General features: G+C 37.4%; 1 protein-coding gene across 20 annotated transcripts in view; it reads right to left on the bottom strand.

The window, feature by feature from the left end:
* Positions 1-18,522, bottom strand: part of LOC137002072 (microtubule-actin cross-linking factor 1-like) — a 184,030-nt gene that overhangs the window by 66,514 nt on the left and 98,994 nt on the right. For 19 of the 20 annotated variants that reach the window (XM_067361534.1, XM_067361545.1, XM_067361536.1 and 16 more), the window contains 18 exons: positions 17,953-18,107; positions 16,305-16,431; positions 16,038-16,221; positions 15,789-15,955; positions 14,774-14,952; positions 14,529-14,667; positions 12,982-13,175; positions 12,732-12,891; positions 12,563-12,646; positions 11,183-11,290; positions 10,999-11,097; positions 10,717-10,836; positions 10,508-10,599; positions 9,634-9,769; positions 845-7,924; positions 588-743; positions 281-496; positions 35-184 (listed from right to left, as the gene is read on the bottom strand). In XM_067361534.1, coding sequence (XP_067217635.1) covers positions 35-184; positions 281-496; positions 588-743; positions 845-7,924; positions 9,634-9,769; positions 10,508-10,599; positions 10,717-10,836; positions 10,999-11,097; positions 11,183-11,290; positions 12,563-12,646; positions 12,732-12,891; positions 12,982-13,175; positions 14,529-14,667; positions 14,774-14,952; positions 15,789-15,955; positions 16,038-16,221; positions 16,305-16,431; positions 17,953-18,107 — 9,546 coding nt within the window. The remainder of the gene's footprint in view (positions 1-34; positions 185-280; positions 497-587; positions 744-844; positions 7,925-9,633; positions 9,770-10,507; positions 10,600-10,716; positions 10,837-10,998; positions 11,098-11,182; positions 11,291-12,562; positions 12,647-12,731; positions 12,892-12,981; positions 13,176-14,528; positions 14,668-14,773; positions 14,953-15,788; positions 15,956-16,037; positions 16,222-16,304; positions 16,432-17,952; positions 18,108-18,522) is intronic. The other variant, XM_067361551.1, reaches the window with a different exon arrangement.

The following is an 18,522-nucleotide window of genomic DNA, read 5'->3' as shown; positions in this document are numbered from 1 at the left end:
GCTAGATAAGAGATTATCACTGTTGATGTTTTACCTGGCACAACTGTAGCTTACGAGTGATCTCTGCCATTGTCATTCCATCTACCCCTGTTTCTTCCTGCATTTGTGTCTCAGTTTCCTTAAGCCAGCTGAGAAGTTTGTTAATTTGCTCTTCCAAAGATTTCAGCTGACTGCTTACAGCTTCCTGCAAAAATATATATATAAAACAAAATCATACAAAGAGTTTTAAAAGAAACTGCGCTGGCATGAAAAAACTAAAATGTTAATGATTTCTTCTTACGTTTTGTGCATCACGTTGTGCTTGTAACCCCTGCAAAGTATTCTTGGCAAGGTCCCTAGAGGCACTGTAAGCCCGGGCTAAGCTTCGCCCATCTTTGTTAAGGGCCATAAGCAGCTGAGGTGGAACATCCTGAGGGTGAGACTCCACTAACTGTGTGGCAGCTTTAGTCTCCTTGTGCACTTCTGGTTCCAAGTCACTAATTTCCAGGAAAAGAACCTGAAAAAAATAGTTCAATGAAAATACAGCCCTTGTTCACTTAAACAACTTGTTATATGACAAACATTTTGCTGTGATACAAAGCTTGTACCTCTGTCTGTCTGATTATGTCATCAAGTGCGGAGAGACTTCGACCAACAGACTGTTGTTGCTGCTGCTTAAGGCGGACCTCGATGTGTCTCACCATGGAGAGCAAGGCCACAATCTGTTGGTCATGCTCTAAGCACTCTTGACGGGCAAGTGAGGACTGAAAAGAGAAGGAAAATTACTAAAAAGAATCAAGTAAAAAATATTTACAATAAACAACATAAAAAAAAAAAATCATCAAGAAAGATCTTTATTATTTACCTTACTAGCTTTTGCAGTGTCCCTGCTTATTTGTTCAATATTTATTTGAATTTCTTCAGGTCGCTTCTCCACTAAACCCTTTGCATATTCCTCCACCTTTTCTTTCTGTGTGATATCAGACTTTGAGAGCACTTCCATAAAGGGAAGTCCAGAAATTTTACATTCTTGGATAGAAGGTTCATCTGTGGCTTCATAATCATTGAAAGGGGGCTCCTTGTCTCTTTTTTGATGAACTTCATTGCTTACCTTCTTCATAGATGTTTTGGCAATTTGTAAAGGAGTATGCACCTCACTTGACAGAAGCTCCTTGGAGTCCTTCATTACTGGGATGTCAAGGACACATTTGAGGGATATTGATTTAGCAACTTCACTGTCAGTCACTGCAGTGCTTGCTGGCAAGGTCAATTCAATCTTAGGGTCTATCAACTTTTCATCTTCTGTATAAAATGGCTCAATGCTTTGTTCTTCTGCTGTTCTTTCCTTGTTTTCCCCTTCTAAATTCTGGATTGGAACCAGCTCTTTCTGGTTTATATCCACAATGTCATCAGGGGTCTTCAGAGATGGAATATTCTGATTCATATCATCCCCACTTAATCCGGTGTTTGCATGCTTGTCATGTTGATCTTCCTGTTTTTGAAGCTGTGCTCTAGCTGTGGAGCATGCATCAGTTTCAGACCCAGGTAGAAGATCCTGTGCAATGTTTGGTGCTGACCTTTCTTTCATTTCTTGCCCTGTTTGCTGTAGTTTATTTTCCTCCTTACTTTGAGGAGGTTTAATGCTTGTCTTTTCTACAAAAGTTTCCTCTAGGGTGGTCATGTGGCGTTCTCCATTGCTGGCTACTTGACGCATTGCTTCTAATTCTTCAGCAGCTTGTTTTTCAGTCACTCCTCTCTCAAACACCTTCCTAAGAATGCTTTCCTTAGCTTTCATCAAAAGTATTTCCTTCTGTGCCATTGCCTGGTTGGCTTTCTCAAGTTGCTTCACACTTTCTTTCTCATCTGGCTGACTGCTTTCAGTTTGAGCCTCAGGGATCACAGTCTTTTGCTCTTCATGAGTCTCATCATCTCTTTTCTCTTCTCCTTCAACAATAAACACTTGCTTGGCTTTTTTACTTTTGCTTTTCTTCTTCCTCTTTTTTTCTGATATCTCAGTGCCAAGGTCCTTAAACACCTCAATAGCTTCCTGACCCTGGTCTGTTTTTGTTGTAGTTGTGGCACTATGCTGTGTTACAGTCTTCTCTTTCTGTATTTCATTGTTTTCATAATCAGACTCATGTTTAGGGGTCTTAATTTCATTAGAAGTTCTATCTATCCCCATTTCCAAATCTTTGACTTGCACATCCTCATCGCTTTCTGGCACAGGTGCAATGCTACCACTTGCATGGGTTGCCTCTGATAGCTGTACTTCGATCACTTTCTCTTTGTCATCTTTCATTATAGGCTTTTGACTACTGATAAAGCTGTCTTGTCCATCAACCTCTGCTTTTTCTATAGGTGAAATTCTGGCTGAGGCATCTGAAACTTGTGGCTTTTCAGCAATTTCCATTTTAGCTTGCTTACCATTTTTCCCTCTGCCTTTCTTCTTTCCTGGTACCTTAACTGTCTTTGTGGGTGTACAAGGATCCAATCCAGTCTTTTGCCTGTCCTTGATTTCCTCTGTTTTTAACACCAACTGATCTGCTTCCAGCTTAAAACTATGTTCTATTTGCTCTATAGATGGGTTTTGTTCCTTGTTTTGCAAGCCATCATCACTGTCTGAGAAAATGACTTTAGAGGTTGCAGGCTCACTTTGGATCTCGGTCTCTCCTTTTGTTTGTTCTGTGGATGGGACTTGTTCCTTTCTGTTATCAGTGCTTTCTGAGAAAATATCCATAGAAATTGCAGAATCATTAACTGTCTCCCTCTGGATTCCTAGCTCTATGGTTTGGTCATGTGAAGTCATTGAGTTCTTAACTTCCATCTTTTGCCATTCTATCTCAGAAATCTCTTGGGGTTGTTTAGGGCTTTGGATTGGCGGTGATTTGATATCTTTGCTTTTTGTGGGCTTTATCTCTTTAATGGCCTGCTGAAGTCTTTTCTCTGCTTTCAAGGTAAATTCAGTCAGAACCTCCAAAGATGCATCATTTCGGTCCTGCATCACTGCATCAACCAATTTTGCCTTGCTTTCTGAATCAGGACAGATGTCAAAAACTTCAAGCTCCTCTTTTTTTAGAAGATCTGCATCTTTTATTTCAACCTCTTTAAGATATGGTGATGGTGGCGGTATACTCAATAGATTTTTCTCAGGTAACATTATATTAGGGCTGACCTGATCTGATACCATCTCAGGAACAAGAGGGCAAGGTGTTCCATTCGTTGAAGAGGCTGATATTTTCCTCTCACTTTCATCTACATGGCACATGTCGTGTTGAAGTTCTGCAGCCATTTCTGTTGAAATAAGCCCAAGTCCAATTGCCTCAGTGAGGCTGGGGACCTTTTGTCCACTGGCTGGATTGAGCAGCCCCCCCTTTAAGACTTGATTTGTTGCAATACATTTAGCCATGTCTTTATCAACCAAGCCTTTATTTATAGCCTCTGGAAGAGGTAAACGCTCTCCACTGTAAATGTTAATGATACCCCCCGTGTCTGCTTGATTCTGCAATACTCTCGCTGCAGGTATGGGATCCACCTGGCCTGCTTTAATTGCCTGTGGTAAGGTCATAATTTCATTAGTTTGTTTATGTGGAACACCCCTGAAAGGTCTCACTTCAAGAAACCTCTGCCCTGTCTCAATGTCAATTTTACCCTGGTTTATCAGCTCAGAGTAGGGCACAATATGAGCGTTATGAGGGTCCAACAATCCACTTTTCACACTGGGCAAGTCCATAGCTTTATTTGCCGTTTCACCATCTAGAAGGCCTTTAGAAACAGCCTCACTCAGAGTAAGCCTGCTTTTTGATGCATCTTCATAAATGGAACCTGTAGATGCTTGAAGAAGTGAAGTGTCTGGATCTAAACTAAATGGTTCCAGGCCCTTAAAAACCTTTTCTAGTGCTTTTAACTTTGGAGCAATTGTGTGATCTATAAGTCCCAGGTCTAATGCATCCACAACAGTGAGGCGAACACCAGAGCCATGATGCACAATGCCACCTTCTGCAATCTGCTGACTTAAAATCTTCTGAACCGTATCTTGACCAACTATGCCAATCTGAAGGGCTTGTTCCAGTGGGACTGGCTTTCTGGTTTTTGGGTCCACCAGCCCTTTCATTTGTAACTGTAGCGCCAACTTGGTTTGCAATGCATTTGCATCTGAACATTTTCCCCGGCATGACTTTTCCAATGCAAGAAGCTTCTCATTCCTACCCTCTTCAATCAACCCAAGGTTGGCTGCAAGAGTAACTGATACCTTCTTGTCTCTCTGCAGGTCAACTATTCCTCCTGACACGACCTGGGCTTCAAGGAGACGATCAGCTGTATCAGAGTCCAACAGGCCTGCATCAGCAGCATCCTTTATTGAGCAGAGCCGACCACGCTCCACATCAATCACACCGGCTAAAATCTTTTCTGAATGAAATACACAGGTCATCAAGTCCTCATCCAACAGGCCTTCTTGCATCACATCCTCAACACTAAGAGACTTACAGGTATTAATATCCAGAAAACCATTGAAGAGACCAGCTTTTTCCATAAGCTTAACAGCAGTGTGCCCTGGAAGCAAACCCTGTGCCAGAGCTTCATCCAGGAGAACCTTTTGGCCACCTACAGTTACAAGACCACTTTGTTGCAGTTCCATAGCCATACTCTCAAGCTTCGCATCATCGTCACTTTGTTCCACAGTCTGCATTTCTGAAGGGTCTAATTTCTCATCTTCATCAGGTATATCAAACACGTCTTTATTTACCTCTTGTTCAACCATTTTCTTTAGTTCCTCTGACTGTTTTGCAGTCTTGGCTTCATCTGATTTGACATTAAGCTGATCGTATTGTACTAATTTTACAGTATCTTCAATTGAAGAATGTGCACTGCTTTCATCAATGTCAAACATTTTTGGATCAGATTTTTCTAGAAATATCCCACTACTCTCTGCTTGTTCCAGCTCAACAGATACAGTCTGTTGTAGGGTTGAGCTTGTATGCAAAGGCACAATTAAGGTTTGACCTGTGCCTGTCGAGGGTGCAAGATGCTCCTCTGTACTTTTTAAAGTCTTATCCATATCGGTCTTCTTGCTGGCAATTTGTCTTGTTTTAATCTTGGGTTCTTCATACTGATCAGATGACAGAACTTTCTTTTGCCAGTATTCAACTTGTGAAGGCTCTATAAAGGCTTTTTCTGTGCCTGTCAAGGTTGGAAGTTCTTCCTGGGATTCTTTTATAGTCTCACCCATTTCAGTGTTCTTCCAGTCAATTTCATCTTTTTTAATCTTAGGTTTATCACATTTTCCTGATGGCATAACTTTCTCCTCCATTAAATTTCCCTTTGTGCATGTCAAGGGTGCAAGATCTTGCTCTGCTCTTTCTATGCTCTCACCCATATCAGTGTTCTTCCAGCCAATTTTACCTTTTATAATCATTGGTTCTTCATATTGTCCTGATGATAGAACTTTCTCTTGCCAAACAACTTCTTGTGTAGGCTCTATAAATGCTCTTTCTGAGCCTGTCAAAGCTGCAACATCTTCCTCTCGTCTTTCTATTGTCTCACCCAAGTAAGTCTTGCTGGCAGTTTCATCTTTTTTGATCTTGGGATCTTCATAATATCCTGATGACAGAACTTTCACTTTTAAGTTCTCTTTATGTAAAGGCTCTATAAAAGCTCTGGCTGCTCCTGTCAAGGGTGCAAGATCTTCTGTTGCTCTTTCTAATGTTTCGCTCTGTATTTCAGTGTCCATGCAAGCAATTTTACCTTTTAACAACTCGGGTTTCTCATGTCCTCCTGGTGACAGAACTTTATTTTGCCAGTCCTCTTTATGTGAAGGCGCTATAAAGGGTCTGTCTTTAACCGTCAAGTGTGGAAAATCTTCCTCTGCTCTTTTGACAGTGTCAACCACATCAGCCTTATTGCTCTCAATTTCATCTTTTTTCATTTTGGGTTCTTTGTATTCTCTTGATGATAGAACTTTCTCTTGCCAAACCTCTGCTTGTGAAGGTTCTATAAAAACTCTGTCTGTGCCTGTCAAGCATGCAAGATCTTCCCCTGTTCCTTCTATAGTCTTACCCATGTCAGTGTTCTTGCTATCAATGTCATCTTTTACATCTACATAGTCTGTCGATGACAAAACGTTTTCTTGCTGAATTGCTTCATTTGCAGGCTCTATTAAGGCTCTGTTTGTTTCTGTCAGCAGTGCAAGATCTTCTGTTCTTTCTATTGTCTCTCCTATATCAGCAATCTTGCAGGCAATTTTACCTTTTACCTTGGGTTGTCCATACTCTTCTGAAGACAGAAATTTCTCTTGCAAAACCAAAGGCTCTATAAAGTTTCTTTCACTGACCACCAAGGGTGCAAGATCTTCCCCTGCCATTTCTACAGTCTCTTCCATATAAGAGTCCATGCAGGCAGTTTTATATTGCATAATTTTTGGTTCTTCAATTTCTTCCAAATCCTCTTCAATCCCTCTCATGGCTATGCTGTCCATTGTAACTCTAATGTTGTCAGAGATTTTGTGTTGAACTGGTCTGTCTAAGTTTGTGGTTTTAACATTTTCACATAGTAGTTCTACCAATTTTGGTTCTAGTAGAACTAGGCGTTCTCCTGAGTGAGCATCAATGTAGCTGTGCGTCATCACTTGAGTGATAAGGTGGTTTTGAAACTGCTCTTCTGACCAGCCTTCCTCTGTGATAGAAAAGTCATAATTGATATCTGCATGTGAGGCAGGGGGTGATGAAGAATAGGCAGATCCTGAACTCAATTGCTTCATATATGAGGAACTTGACTGAAACACATTGGGAAGGACATCTGGAACCTGGGTCTGTTTTAGGATCTCCACTGCCTGAGGATGAAGTATCTTCTCAGCTTGATGCAGAGGGACCACCTGTCTACTCTCAGGCAGATATACTGCACCAACAGAATGACGTTTTCTCAGGGCTTTTGCAGCAAGCTCTCTATTGACAACACCCTGCTGAAGTGCCTCACATACAGGAAGCAGCTCTCCTGATTCTGGCCACAGTATTGCCATAAAAGACTGAAGAGATTCCAGTACACGTAAGGCTATGCGTGGAGAGAGAAGGTCTCTTTGTATGGCCTCATCCAGCTCTAGACGGTCCCCACTTACTGGATCTATTATTCCCCCTGCTTGAAGCTGTCGTGTCATGAGGGTGCAGGCCAAGTCTTGATCCATCAGGCCATGCCGGACAGCCTCATTAACAGTCATTCTGTGTCCAGACCGGGGGTCTGTGATACCTCCAGCAAACAACTGAGCCTCCAGAAGTCGAGCTGTGACATTACGGTCGATGAGCCCCTCCTGAACAGCATGGAATATTCCCACCTTTCTGCCAGAACGTAAGCAGACAGTTCCACCTGGTTTTTGTTTAACTGGAAAAAAGCGCAGACCTGTCTCCTGATTGAGAACACAACGCTGTTGAAAGTCAACCAGACTTAGTTTTTCTGCTGTATTTGGATCAATAAGTTCTCGTCTGTGAAGACAGGACTCCAGCTTTCGACAAAGATCGTTGGATAGCAATCCCTTCTGCCTTGCATCATCCAGGCTGATCATTTCTCCATTGGAACCAACCTTCAGGCCGCCTGTGCTTAACTGCAGCTCAAGTATACGGAGCCCCACCAGCTCCTTTATGACACCTTCTTTCACAGCAGTGGCTACTGGTAATAATTCCTGACCCTCTAGAAATTTTGCTGTGTTGACAAGACAAAGGGCAGTCTCTAACTCTTCCAGTGATTGGTAGGTATGTTTATCAATCAAACCATTGGAAAAACCCTTATCTAATGACAGGTAATCAGAGGAGTCAGGCTGAAATAGACCCCCCATGATAACCTGTGCCTCTAACAGTACATGACAAGTGTCTTGATCTATGAGGCCACGCTGTGCTGCCTGAAAAACTGGAAAGGTTTCCATGGTGCCAAGGTCAATTACTCCAGCGATGACTTCTTGATCCTATGGAAAGATAAAAATCATAATTTTAAGAATGGTTCCTATTTAATCTTTGTATTCACAGATTAACTAGGAGGGAAAGAGAAATGCCCACCACCATATTTGGAGTAACTTAAGTCAACATAAGAAGCAATTATTATCTTGATACTAACATTCATGCATTTATTAATGAGTATAAAGAAAAATTTACAAAAATTCCAGGTATAATTTATTTAAATTTACTATACACAAAAAACATGGCAGCACAGCATTGCAGTGTGCAAAAAATACGCAAAAATGCACAAACTAAACGCTAAAAAATACAAGAGGCCAAAGAAAAGAGAAAACAGACAGAAATCTTAAGGACATATTGCTAGATCAGAAAGAAAGCAGCAGTAAGAGAGAAAGCAAGCACTACTTACCATGTGGGGTGATTTACATACACACTGATAGGCCGAGGGTTCGGCGGTTTGAGGTGCAATAGGGTGAGAAGCCGGATGTTAGCGATCTGCATGCCACACTCCAGCTGCCTGAAATGCTGCCCGGGACTGACTAACAGACTATTTTCATACCTCTATCACCTATTTTCATATGCATTGTTTTTTAAAATATGTTTTGAAACTTACCTATGAATGTGATCTTGGTTGGTAAATACACTTTTTTTAAACTACTAATCAACTAAGGATAATCCTGCATTCCAGTTTTTTCAGTTTTTTCTTACTCCCAATTCTGAGGTGATGTCTTACATTTTCTCCCGGCAGCTGTTAGTGATTTTGAAGCAAAATGCTTATTAAATTTCACAAAGAACTACAGTATTAAACACATGGACTGAAAACAGACAATATCACACATACAGACACACAAACAAACAAACATATAGCTGTGATCTGGACACATCATGCTCAAACAGTGAGGTGGAGGTTTAGCTGGCTTTTTGTGCTCAGTCTATACCAATCCCTAGGAAAATATTTCAAATACTGCTTTCTGATGAATCTATCTTGTTTATATCTTTAACTTTTGGCCATTCAAACACAAACACACCATAGTACACACAGTAATCACTACTGATGCATGTATGAGTGCACAGTTTTTGTAGCTGCATATGCCGAAAAAGAAAAACAATATGAATGTCATGATATTTATGCCTTTACATTTACATGTTTATCTGTGCTTTTTTCAAATGAAATGTAAAAAAGAAAAGAAAAAAAAAAAAAGCTAATCTACAATTTGGATAATCTACAATGGACACTAAAGTGGCTATGAAAGCTGTTTCTGATGCCAAAAAGCTATTATCACACTATTCTACTCTAATGAGCTGATGAGTTGCGTTTAAGCAGATGTGCTTGATTAATATGAAAAATAAAGATGGTGTGGGTGACATGATATCAGGCATGTTGTATAAAATGGGAATTATTTCACACCATGCTATTAATATTTTATAACTGTTAAATAAGACAATGTCTGTGAGATGTATGAACATGGTGATGAAGGTTAAACCACACGTGACAGGCAACACAAAAAACACAAAAATGATTCACTCGCTCTAGCTCACACATACACACAGCTATAGCATGTCACTAGCACACTGACAATACTTGACTGTAACAAAGAACACTATTAAAAGCAATATATTTCAGAAGCACTGTTTCAAGACACGCTTTTTGCTGTTGAAGCTCGCTTTGGCAAAGAACACTGCTGCCAATGGTGACTTCCCCTTGGCCATCTAACTTTACCTTGTGCTTCTCCTCTTTGGCCAGCTGCTCCTCCAGTTTTTGCAACTGTGCAGCAGAACTGTCACACAGTTGAGTGTAGGCAGCTGTCAGCTCATCCAGCTGGGATACAACCTGGGCACGCTCTTCAGAAGACAGCCTAAAGATATATATGCTTCATTAATAAAAATGTGTGGTTGTGTTTGAGTAAGTCCATGATTAACATTTACTGGTCCTGAGGTGGCTGTGAACTTATAGTGTAGCTGTTCACAAACTGTGGTACAAAAAGCACCCCCAAGTGGCCAGTGTTGTTATTTTAACTAAAACTATTACAAGTCCTATTTGTTAATTGAAATAAAGCTGGAAAAAAATATAAATAAATAAATATATATTATAAAAATAGTAAATTGTATTTGATTAAAATGTTTTTAAATAAGTGCAAATAATAATAGTGCAATAATATAATTGCATAATTAATTGCAATAATATTCTAAAAGAAACTAAAATTAAAATATTAAAACTGAAACATAAAAATAAAATCATATTCAAAATATTAATAAAACTGTAACATACCAAAACAACATTGCAAGTGGCAAGGTACACAACTGAATACTAAAATATTTTCTTGAAATCCAAAGTCAAATAAACACATCTTTACTTACATAAAAAATACATTTTAATACATTTTATACATATATATATACATATACATATATACATATATATATATATATATATATATATATATATATATATATATATATATATATATATATATATATATATATATATATATATATATATATATATATATATATATATATATATATATATATATATATATATATATATATATATATATATATGTGTATGTGTTGAAGGTCATATAGGGACTTACTTGCTGGCCTGCTTTGACATCAGGAAGACTTGGGTGCTCCTGATAGCTTCAGCAACTTCCTCTTTTTTAGCTGCTAACTGCTCACTAATAGCCTAATAAGTGAGACAGAAACAGTATTTTTAGAGCCATATACAATCTAGTCCATGCACTACTGCCTGTAGAGTGCCTAAAAATATATAATATTCTACTAGTTAACACTCTAATCTTACCTGCTGTGCAGTAAGTGATGGCTCAGCTGATCTGCTAGCACGCTCTTGTAGGCCCTTGACCCAGCCAAGCAGCTCTGAGACCTGCCCCACTCGTGCCTGCCTCTCCTCTTCCACCTCTTTCTGTACCACAAATGGAAAACATTTTCATTTACCATACATCAGATGATGAAACCTGATTTTGTCTTTATTATGTGCATACTTGTAGGCATTTATATGTGCAAATATACAAAAGGTAAAAATCAAAGTTGAAAGTAGGAGGCTTAGAAAAGCATGATAACACACCTCTTCCTCCTCCAGTCGTCGTAGTGCATCACTAATATACTTGACATGTTGCGTTGTCAGGGTCACCAGAGCTGTGTAGCGTGTGCGTAAATCCATAAACTAGACAAATGTAAATAAAGCATTTAAAGTCAACACAAAAACCGACATAACCATCAAATTAATGTCCTAGTTTCCCTGTATTTACCTCCTGTGTGATGACATCTGATGAAGAGTGCATCCTCCTCCTTTTTACAGGGGACTTCTGGGTTGATTCAACAAAAGCTCTGAACGTCATAAGTTGGAGTTCATAGTCCTAATGCATACATAGAAACAGGTGTTTTTAGTTAACTAAAACTATTAAAAACACTACTGTCAATTGAAATAAAGCTGAAATAAAATATAATACAAATATAAGTTACTTAAAACTTAAATTAAATAAAAAATTGAAATGTTGCCTTGGCAATAAACTGAAATAAGTTTAAGTTCAAGCACTAAAATTATTAAAGGAATAATTCACTTTCAAACAAAAATTTCCCCAGGCTTTACTCTTTACTCACCCTCAAGCCATGCTAGGTGTGTTTGATTTTCTTCTTTCTGATGAACACAATCAGAGATATATTAATAAATATCCTGATGGATCCGAGCTTTATAATGGCAGTGAGTGGGATCAGCGAGTATGAGCTGAAGAAAGTGCCTTCATCCACATCCATCCATCATAAACATATTCCACATGGCTCCAGGTGGGATAATAAAGACCTTCAGAAGTGAAACGATGCATTTGTGTAAAAAAAAAAAAAAAAATGTTATTAAGTTATGAAGTAAAACATCTAGCTTCCGCCAGACCGCCTTTCGAAAAAAAAAAGCTTTAGCTTCCGTTAAGCTTTTTCTGTAAGCTGAATAGCGTAGCTATTCACTGAGTAGCGTAAGCATTTTGAACTGCGAGAGTTTTACATTTTCTTCGTAAGTAGAGTACGGAAGGCGGTCTAACAGAAGCTAGATATTTTACTTCATAACTTGTTAGATAAAGATTTTTTTTTTCTTCTTTTTTTTTTACACTTCAGAAGGCCTTTTTTAACCCCCGGAGCTGTGTGGAGTATGTTTATGATGGATGGATGGATGGATGTGGATGGAGGCACTTTCTTCAGCTTTGTACTCGTTGATCCCACTCACTGCCATTATACAGCTCAGATGTGTCAGGATATTTATTAATATAACTCTTGTTCTTTCATCAGAAAGAAGAAAGTCATACACCTTTCGCTTGAAAGAGAGTAAAGCTTGGGGTAATTTTCATTTGAAAGTGAACTAATCCTTTAACTGGAAATAAAAGTAAAACTAAACTAATACTGGGGGAAAAAAACAAAATAAATAATTTAAAAAAATAATAAAATGACAAAAGCACAATGAAATAACTAAAAATGAAACAAACTAGCATGAAAACTAAAAATAAAATGAGAATTAAAAAATACAAATAAAAGCTCATTCAAAATAGTAACAAAACTAAAATAAATCTAAAATAATACTGCTTAGAATTTGTTTTTTGTGAACCAAGTGTTTATGTTTCCATTTCTCCATAAAGACTGCTTACCTTAACAGCAGCGCAGTATTGTTTAGAGTACGTCTGGCACTCATCCAGTTTGACCTGGTTCTGTTCGATCTCAACCACCAAGGCCTGCAGGAGAACAGATACTCAAATCAAACACTGATTTATTTTGCAACACTTGGAAGTCTTCATCAATATCAGCGTCCTCTCTCACTGTTTGCTGTGCGAGTTGTTCTGACAATGCTCTGCTGTCTGTCTGCTCAGGTTGTGTGTTCTCCTGTTTTTCTGTGGTCTCCTCTATCCAGCGGATGAGAGAGGTGTGACCTTCTCTGTAGTGCTGCAGCACTGAACCCAACACCTCAAGATCTGCTTGCCTGTAGGACATTACGTTTTGTTTTACAGTCTGGAATACACTGGTAGACACCCTTTCCCTGTCATACACTTTTCACTTCTAAACAACTCACCGTGTCTCCATTTGCCTACGCAATCCACTCCACCTCTCTGTGAGCTGGATTGCTTTCTCCTGGTAGCGGTCCAGTTCAGGGCTGCGATCAGGGTGCATCTGGCTGAGCTGGTTTCCGACCTCTCTAACCTGCTGGACCTCTAAACTCAGACTCTGGAATATGTGATCCTGTTCCTCCAGCTCTGAATGCCATTTCTGAAACAGTGTAAAATACAGAGTATGAAATGCAATCAAAAAACAAAAAGTCACCTATCCACTGTTTTTGACAAACAACAGATCAGAAGTCATTAATATTTAATACAGAGTAGTTAAGGAGCTACGTTGAATTCCTATTTCGCTGATCATGATTAATCGTATCCAAAATAAAAGTTTGTGTTTACATATTAAATGTGTGTGTGTACCGTGTATATTTATTATGTATATATATAAATACACACAAAATACATGTATCTATTTAAGAAATGTTTAAATGTATAGGCCTACATGTTTATATTTATATATATTTTATATTATATATAAATATAATATATTTTTGTTAAATATTTATATATACATAATAAATATACAGCACACACATATATTATGTAAACAAACTTATTTTGGATGTGATCAATCGTGGTTAATCGTTTGACAGCACTAATTTTTAAATAAACCAATTATTGTCTAATGCTAAAAACCTCAAATTAACAAATATTACTTCAGTCATTAGTGACGACTTCACTAGTTTCATTACTGGATGAATCAGCCTTTTCTAATGAATGACTTGAATGAATGATTCAATGACACATACATTTTTTTAACAGTCACTTGTTGCCACCTACTGGTGTAATTATGTAATTGATACAATCTTTAGAAGTTACTTTCAAAAGTTGATTTACTCTATATTTGATACCATAGACTAGAGTTGTCAAAAGTACAGACTTCGGTACCTATCGGTACTGAAATTTTAAAAATGTGATGCTTTGAGCGCTGTTGAGCGGATTCGTAAACACCTCTGATTGGCCATTGTGTTGACGCGCTCATCGGATATGTCTGTGATTGGCTACAATAATCAACGCATGGGAGCATTTGAAAGCACACGAAAGTGTTTGAATTTGAAAGCGTTTGAATGTGGGAGCACGAGCGATTGAATGCAGGTGTCTAACAGTGGTCCGATCCACGATAGACGCCTGCTTTCAAACGCTCCCGTTTGTATCTACTTGTATCCCGTTTGTATTACTAGGTACCGAAGTCGGTACTTTTGACAACTCTACCATAGACATCAGTGTTTATATCCGAACTATAAACTGTGAAATCTCAATTACAGTAACACAGAAATAATGATACTGTGTAGTCGAAAAGACAACGCCAAGCCAACGCAGATTTGAATATTCCGTTTTGATCGTACTAGTCCAAGGTTTAGTAGACATAACTGAATCGTTGTCATTCAGGTTATCTTGTGGGGTGTTTGAATCGAGATGGCAATCTTTTAATGATTAATAGTTCAGCTCTAGTTAGATATTAAATCAACTACCAGCAAAGAATGTATGAAGTGTCTGTGTGTCTCACATTTAACTGCTCTCCCAAGGCCTGGATTGCAGCAGTATCAGCAGGCACAATATCCTCTTCACTCAGTCGACTCTCATATTTTCTCACTTGACTTTCTGCAGCCTGCAGGCTTCTCATCAACACATCTACCGTCTTCAATCTGGCAGAGAAATAGACACTCAGATCATGTTTGTAGTTAAGGCTAAACAACACCTGATGACTAATTAGGGTAGAGTACATGCATATGTGAATTGAAGTGCACTAACTTTTGCAGATAAACGGAGGAAAGGGAGTTGAGTTTCTCTATGTGCTCTACGGCCAGGTTGAGCTCAGAGCGTAGGACAGGCACACTGGAAGAGGAAGGCTTCTCCTCAAAGAAGCTCACACAGCGACGAGACACCTCGCCCAAATCTGACTGAAGACCCTTTAAATCCAGCTGTAATTTCTGCAACACCATTAAAATATTCTTTAGATTACATTTATAAAGAATCCATGAAATCAAAATAAAATTTGCAACTTTTAAGTACATGTCTGTTAGATTTGAGATCATCTATACTGTATGCTAGTGTTCTCCTAAAAATTAACTGATGATTGATCTCAAATTTTTGTACAATAAAGTGCTTACTGTTATGATATATGCATTCCTATTTATATTATGGTTTCTTATTTGATGGGACATCTGTCAACAAAAGAAAACAATGCGCTCGTAAAATCATTTAATAAGGCAATTAACTGAAATAAAAATAAATGATAGCAATACAGATATATATAAAATAATTAAAATTCTGTCATTTATTATTATAATGTAATATATTATTATTATTATTATTATTATTATTATTACTACATCATTATTTAATTTCATAATAAAATAATGAAATATATAAAAAGCAAACCTAATAAAAATTTAAATAGCACATAAAATTACTAAAACTTAAATTAAAATATACAATTAAATATTATGTAATTAAATATATAATTAAATTACATAATATAATATCAATTAAAAATATAAAAGCTACTTCAAAATGTTAAATACTGTAATACTTTTAATTTTAGTTTATTTTTTAATTATAAAACTTTAAACTATTTGATTATTTTCAGTAACACATACTGCAAAATTTTAAATTGAAAAGATTTTTTTGTTGAATTAACAGTATTTTGAATTAATGTAGATACTGACTGTACTGGTTTATGTATGTACATTTGCTAAAACTGTAGTACAGATTGACCACTGATTGACCAGTAGAGGGAGTAGTTGTGTTGATCACTCCTCCTCACCTCTTGCTCTGCTATGTGAACTGCATTGTCTGCGACATCTCCTGTTATTGTGCTGGGGTGTGGAGTCTGCATCCCACGCATCAGTCTGCTCTCCGCGTCCTCTAGGTGCGACTTGATGCTCTGCAGCTCTGAGAGGTAAGCACGGGAGGCTAACTCATCCTTCTCCACTGAAAAAAAGAAAAAAAATATTACTAAACACCCTGTCATATGGTGTCATAACATGATTAATACACACAGTAACCTTCTTACCTGTCTCCAAAGAGACCAGCAGCGTTTGGCAATGTTCACGGCAGTTCTCAGCTTCTCTCTCTAGCTCACGCCTTTCAGTCGGTGTGAAAAGCGCGCTCTCACGACTATCCGTAAGGAAGTCGGACAAGTGGGCGTCCAGATTGTTTAAAGCCTGCTGCCTCTCTGCTGGGGCCTGCAAGCGCATCTAGAGAGACAGACACATGATTATGAAAAACCTCTGAAAGTGTTCTGATAAGAGAGGGAAATTGGATGAACTTTGGTACTAACTGTGTCCAGACTCCAGGAGGAAATATTTTGTATGTCTTTCTGCAGGTAATGCCAGGAGACTACACTCTTCATGTTAACATGCAGCTGGTGCCATAGAGACATGACATTCTGGTACATCTGTTCCATTCTGTGCACAGAAAATAATATGATTGTTACACATACACGATTGATTGTTTACACACATACATTATTGTTTACATAGTTTATATAGTTGTTTATCCAACAAAAAAGACAATACAACATCAAAATGTATGCTATTTACTTTCTTGTTAAATGTCCCTTGTGTTATCGTGCACAATTCATCATTCAAAATGAAAAAAGCAGTATTTTCCAAAGACAATGAGTGGTGTTTGCCCCAGTGTTATTTTAGCATTATTTATATACTATTACAGTATTTATTAATATTTTAAATTCACTTTTATTCTTGTATATTTTCTGTTTTCATTTTTAGTTTAAGTTTAAGCAATTTTATTATGTGCTTAAATTTAAGCTTAAATTTATTTTTTACTTCAGTTTTGGAATTTTAAGTACTCTACCTTAAACTAAAAGTTTTTTTTTTTAAGTTTAGGTTTTTTTCATATAGTATTTATATTTTATTTTAAATTATATATCATTTAAATTAATAAAAATGATTGTTAACAGTTTTAGCAAAAAATGCATGCACAAAAAATATTTTAAAGGACATAAAATTGATAAGAAAACCAAAATTAAAGGGTCTATGAGGAAAAGTATTATCTGACAATGTAGAGCAACTTGTCTCTGTAAACTTAATGCAAGTGCAAGTGAATGTGACTGTATGTCATGGTTGCCAGCTTTTGAAAAACTGAACGGCATCGGCCCAAAAAGGAGGATAAAACACTACAATAACAAAAATTTATGAAGATAGAAACACAAAAAAATAAAGAGATTTATTGTGGCTTCCCTTTTGAACAATCTTGGTCAAAGCATTGCTAAAAGAACAAAATGAACCGCATAATGATGACAATATTCTTCGTTTTTTTTTATTCTTGCAAACTTAGTTGTTTTAAATCCATTTTGTTCTTTCTATGTTTTCATTTCAGGTTTGTTTTTTAAATCATGTTGTCCAACTACCATACCATCAAGGTTCACTGTAACATGAAACACTTGATCAAAGATAAAGAGGCAGAATTTGACCAAGCACACTTTCAAATTCAGTTAAGACTTCATTAAGATTCCCACAGCAAAGAAATCAGGTAGTTAATTGAATAGAGAAAACAAATGGATGAAGCTCAAAGCCTGTCAAGAACATGTCTTGGTGATGATAATTCACCCAAAAATCATAAGAAAAAAATATATATATATATTGCTTTATGTGTAATTTGATATTTAAAAAATATTTACACATCATTGTTGTATTAGACTGCTTTATTTTTTTTTATTTTATAAAAAAATTACCCACCCAGACTTTTCAAGAAATCTACATTACATGAATGTGAGTGCATTATCATGTATCTGTACTTTTACTCAAATTTGGTTTCCAGGTACTTTTTACAATCCGGGTTATTTCTATACCATATGTTGTAACGCGTAAAAATGTGTCACATTACAGAAGACCGATTCCTGCATGTGTGTGTGAGACCCTCATTAACATGTTTATTAGGAACCTATAAGGATCTGTGTACTGTACCTGCTGGCAGTGTCGATAGCTTCCTGATTAGGGGGAGGAATGGTGAAACACACAGATGGCACCATGGCCTCATTTCCTGTAGGACTGATGACCTTCCACTTAGTCCTCTGAGAGTTATCCTCCAATACACATTCCTCTCCTTTGCTTATCGTGATCTGAGAAAGAGAGACAGAGATAGAAAGAGAGGGACAGAGAAAAAAAAGATGGAAGAAACATAATGGGTAAGGGAGAGAGAATTTGAAAAACTGAGCAAGAAAGCAGAACTGATGGTCAATGTTAAAAAGTAAAGGGATTCAACATATTAACCAAAGGATGAGGAATAAAATGTTAATGCTAATGGTTTCCATAGGAGTTGAATAATATGAAATATGAATTTCATGGAATAATGCCTTACTGCGCTAACATATCTTTATAACTGGCAAAAAAAAGGCTCTCATCTTGTTCAATTTAATGTCAAATTATAGTTGCTTTTTTAGCCTAGCTTTGCCCAGGCTAACATGAAAGCTAAATGCCATCAATAACCCTCAAGGCAACATAAAATTAAAAGCATTCTGGGTGATTAAAGCATAT

Source organism: Chanodichthys erythropterus, chromosome 15 (assembly GCF_024489055.1).
Source record: "Chanodichthys erythropterus isolate Z2021 chromosome 15, ASM2448905v1, whole genome shotgun sequence".
NCBI classification, from domain to species: Eukaryota; Metazoa; Chordata; class Actinopteri; order Cypriniformes; family Xenocyprididae; genus Chanodichthys; species Chanodichthys erythropterus.
The sequence above is the reverse complement of the archived record's forward strand: the minus strand, read 5'-3'. Positions and strand labels throughout refer to the sequence as shown.